Genomic DNA, 5,136 nt, shown 5'->3' with positions numbered 1-5,136 from the left:
TAATAATAGTAAATAATAATTATTGAAGCAGCTGTTGTCCGTGTTTTCTATTTCATTTTTCTCTATAAATAAATAAATAAATAAATAATGTCATAATAAATAAATAAACTAACCCTTCCTTTCTTTGGATTTTCAAATCCTTCTTCAGTCTTAGCCAGTTTGTCCCTTAGCTCACACAAATGATCAGACATAGCACTCAACTGTCCTTCATAACCACTTGATAAAGTAGTCATTTGATCCTAACAAATACAAGACAGGTATAATAAGCATGACAATGATATTGGTGGGGAATACTACTGTACATGTAGACAATCTAAGTTAGAATTAAATACATTGGTTTCCCGCAAAGCATGAGCGAGCTAAAAAGCATGTTGCTTGTGAACCATAAAAGCATGTTTAAGTGAGCTAAAAGGCATGTTTCATGAGCTGACAGTCTGACACGCACTACAATGGTACATGTACATGGCTTTGGGGTATAGGCAGTGCAGGCCTAGGCATTGGGGGTCATTGCCTAGGTTAAAGAATAGATTGGAAGCAGAAACAATGCTATTTTAAGCCTATTTAACCCTTTACCACACCCCTTTCATTAGAATTGCCTAGGCTGAGTTGGACTTCTGAAGCCACCAAAGTTTTGGGACGACTTAAAAATTTATTAAAAAATCAATTTTGATCGAACTTGCTACACAATGTATGTAACAGATTCATTATTAAAATAGAGAGTTTTCTTTTACCCGTTTTTGGCAAACGCAAGCACTTAAATGTAATAGAAGTACCAGCTCAAGCACAATCCCTAGCTTTAACATAAGTGCTTGAGTACAGGAACAAGCATTCTCTACTGTACATGTACATGCACTTATTCATTTAATCTACTATTGCATCTAATAAACACTAACTCTGTGAATTGTTTATAATAAATGAAAACAGCAGAGAGCTTTGGAGCGATACCACTAACGGTTCTGCCATTACTGTTCTTCAAGCAAGCAACACATAATCACACAATGTGCTACTAAACTGTTACCGTATAGCGGGTTTCTTTCGTTCGGCCAAACTTTCGTTTTCTAGGAGAAAATCCAATTTCGTGGGTTTCATTTTCGTCCTTCTGATCTGCAAGAATTAAGCCACACCCAACAACCCCACCCATAACACCCACGTGTGCATGTGTTAGTGTTAACCCGACGAAGATGAGCTCTGGATCGAGCTCTCCCACAGCAAATTTCATAGGCTTAATTTTCGCTTTTGGAGCTTGGAGAACGAAAAGAATGAAAGTTTGACCGAACGGAAGAAACCCAGTATACGATACTACAATTTATTGGACTGTGTAACCACTACATGTACATGTACATCTACAAGTAGATGTACGTGTAGATGTAGTAGATGTACATGTAGATGTACATGTACATTATTCATGTGTAATTTTTGCTGTGCTTGAAAGCACTTTTGTAAATTTGTATAAGTAATAAAGTACAAGTAGGTACAAAGAACATAGATTACATGTATATTGAAAAGCAGGACTAAGAACTTTGAAAGCTGTGCTTATTTGTACTTAAGTACAAGCAACAATTAAGTACTTGACCCCATGTCTGATCTGCATTAGCATAATTTACTGATTCAATATAAATTACAAAATGCATCACAGTTTTTAATTTTGATCAAAATCAGCTCAAACTCAAACATGCTACACAAAATATATATGTACCAGGAAAAATTTTTAACATAAAGATTTCTCTACAACCCATTTTTGGCAAAACTTCTCCAATAACCACTGTATTATTGGCCTCGCCCAGCTTTGCGTAGGCGAGGACTAGGTACTCGGTTTGTCTGTCTGTCATTCATTCTGTGTGCTATATTTTGTCTTTGAGAATGTATATCTTTACAATCGCGTGCTCTAAATCTGTGAGAGCTTCTCTTCTGTTAGGAAAAGTCTTGCTTTACTGCCTCGAGATGTTTAGAGAGCAGCTCTAGGTAGCACAAACTTTTTAACTCACGAGAAAATGCCCAGCAATAGCGGTAGTATTCTGGAGGTAAATGAGACTTTCCCAGTAGATCAAGACTAGTTATTCATTTAATTTGTGTGGAACTCTTTAAATCTTTCTTGTTGGTGAGTTATAGCTACTCGAATTTCATCCCGAGTGAAGTGCTATCAGGGGCGGATCTGAACCTGGGCAAGCCCGGGTTTTTGCCCAGGCATCAACTTTATAAGATAATGAGATTCATAATTAGATAATGAAATTCATATGCATCATCTTAAATAAACTTGTGGGTGTGCTTATTATGGCTTCTTTAATCTTTGGTTATTTAAATAAATTCATTATAAAACCACATAAGATGTGCACTGAAAAAAAGGACAATGAGTAAGCAGCTGTCTCTTCTTAACTACAATTTTAAAGGGGCCCCAACTATCTTCTCATCCACAAAGCAGTGGAACAGTACAGGTAGAAGTGGAGATAAGAACAGATTTGAAAACGGAGATAAGAACAGATCAATCATTTTGTCTTAATTCATTATAATTATTATAAAAGTTAATTACAAGTTATTAATAGTTAATAACTACTTATTGAAAGTTATAAATGCCCCACCTACTTCTTTGCCCTACCATGAAACTTGACCCAGATCCGCCCCTGAGTGCTATAGCAGTTAGTTCACTAATCTAAGGATCCTAAACTCTCTCAAGTCACTCAATCTATCTAGGCAACAGTATTTGTGCCATTATAACATCATATAGCACTTAGAAGAAGAGAAAAATACCTGAAGCTTCCCTCTCACATGGTCTTGCTGCATAATTGATAATAATGCCACGCCTCCAACAGACCAAGCTGGGAGTTGGCTCTGGAGCTTGCCACTTCTGCAAGCATGCAAGAGCAAGTGTAACTGTAGCTAGGAAGCTAGCTGTTATGATAATCCCTTGGCCTCAAGAGCACACTTTCTAATTTTTTGCGTAGTATATTTTTGATAGTCTAGTGGCCACAACAAAAGTTGTGGTTTTGAAAGTAACCCATGATGTATGAGTGCAATAAGTATAAATATAGTATACTGGCTTAGGCTAGCTAAGCCGAACACTTCCCAAACAGCTTTAGGGGCGAGGCCACGCACCTTTGGTGTCTCGTAGTACAGGGACTTTGGCATGGTACTTTTAACAATCAATTTTAATCAGAATCAGCTCAAAATTTTTATGCAGCTAGCACATGAACATGTACAGCATGTATAAGAAAAATATAAAATAAAATTTTCTCATAGGGATTTTTGAAGAATCTGCATTAGCATAATTTACTGATTCAATATACATACATGTATAAATATTAAGCAACACATAATCACACAATTATTAATTATTAAGATAATTAATAATAATTAATAATTAATGATAATTATTAAGCAACACATAATCACACAATGTGCTACTAAACTGTTACCGTATAGTGGGTTTCTTTCGTTTGGCCAAACTTTCGTTTTCTAGGAGGAAATCCAATTTCGTGGGTTTCATTTTCGTCCTTCTGATCTGCAAGAATTAAGCCACACCCAACAACCCCAACCATAACACCCACGTGTGCATGTGTTAGTGTTAACCCGATGAAGATGAACTCCGGATCGAGCTCTCCCACAGTAAATTTCGTGGGTTTAATTTTCGCTTTTGGAGCTTGGAGAACGAAAAGAACGAAAGTTTGACCGAACGGAAGAAACCCAGTATACGATACTACAATTTATTGGACTGTGTAACCACTACATGTACATGTACATCTACATGTAGATGTACATGTAGATGTAGTAGATGTACATGTAGATGTACATGTACATGTATATGTACATGTACATGTACATGTATATGTACATTATTCATGTGTAATTTTCGCTGGGCTTGAAAGCACTTTTGTAAATTTGTATAAGTAATAAAGTACATGTACATGTAGGTGCAAAGCACATAGATATTGAAAAGCAGGACTAAGAACTTCGAAAGCTGTGCTTATTTGTGGTTAAGTACAAGCACCAATTAAGTACTTGACCCCATGTCTGATCTACATTAGCATAATTTACTGATTCAATATAAATTACAAAATACATCACAGTTGTTACCAAAATAGGCTGTGTGATAATTATTACATTCTCTGATACACATCAAAGCCATAATAAAGAAAGTTTGAGTCAAGTTAATAAACTGACCTGCAGTTGATGAATGCTCTCCCTGGCAGTCTCCAGCTCATGACTGAGGTTAGTCTTCAAAGCCACTGCCTGGTACAACTGCTTACTCAATGTGCTACACTGCACATATGGAAATAAAGCATAGTCACTTAAATACCTATGAATGTAAACTCTACCTGGGATACTAGGAATATTAGCTTTCCATTTGAATGCTGAAGCTATAAGTACAAAGGATAACAATAACAACAACAACAACAACAATAATAACAATAATAATAATAATAATAATAATAATAATAATAATAATAATAATAATAATTAATGGTAATGAATTAATAATAATAATGTACATGTATGTACCTCAGAATTTAGTTGAGAGATGCGGGTAGTGAAATGCTTTCTTAATTCAGGATCCATAGATCCTTCCTGTTAAATAAAAGCACACACAAGGAATTACATTGTAATTATAGTTGTAATAAACAGCTACAGAGCTAGCAATCAGTGGCACACACATACGTGTATATGTACACATTATCAGTAACAGTGACATACATACGTACATGTACATGTCTAGAAATCTAGCAGAGCACATTACATTAAATTAAAAATCAGGGTCCTATAGTCTACTTATATTCTGAGATATATACTATAATAATAATGATAGTGCTTATCATACTTGTGGATATTCACACTTTGTCCTGTATTGCTAATTCCGTCAAACACAGTCTTTAGAATATTACAATTTCTTTCAACCAGTGACATCATCTACCAAACATAAAAGAGGAATACTGGTAATTACATCACTATTGTCACTATAGGCTTACCTGCTTTAGTTTCTTGATTGAAAAAGTCGGAGAAACAATGCGTCTCACTCGCTTCCATTCCTCATCTTTTTCAAAAACCAAACCAGATCCTAATTTGATATTTTTCCGCACTTGATTCATGACGTCAGGCTCTTTCTAAAAATATACACACAGTTTTAAATATGCATAATTATAAAGT

The 5,136-nt window shown here is 35.3% G+C and overlaps 1 protein-coding gene across 1 annotated transcript; it reads right to left on the bottom strand.

Annotated features, from left to right (window-relative positions):
• Window positions 1–46: 46 nt before the first annotated feature.
• On the bottom strand, window positions 47–5,107 carry LOC109589274 (protein phosphatase 1 regulatory subunit 21-like). Its single transcript, XM_020005378.1, has 7 exons — window positions 4,959–5,107; window positions 4,811–4,899; window positions 4,495–4,560; window positions 4,311–4,352; window positions 4,156–4,254; window positions 114–239; window positions 47–62 (listed from the first exon to the last, which is right to left on the bottom strand). Exons 3-7 carry the CDS (start codon window positions 4,549–4,551, stop codon window positions 48–50), a joined length of 339 nt encoding a protein of 112 aa, XP_019860937.1. The 5' UTR covers window positions 4,552–4,560; window positions 4,811–4,899; window positions 4,959–5,107; the 3' UTR covers window position 47.
• Between the last annotated feature and the right edge of the window lie 29 nt (window positions 5,108–5,136).

This window comes from Amphimedon queenslandica, unplaced genomic scaffold (assembly GCF_000090795.2).
Source record: "Amphimedon queenslandica unplaced genomic scaffold, v1.1 AMPQUscaffold_11482, whole genome shotgun sequence".
Lineage (NCBI taxonomy): Eukaryota > Metazoa > Porifera > Demospongiae > Haplosclerida > Niphatidae > Amphimedon > Amphimedon queenslandica.
This window is presented reverse-complemented; position numbering and strand designations above follow the sequence as displayed.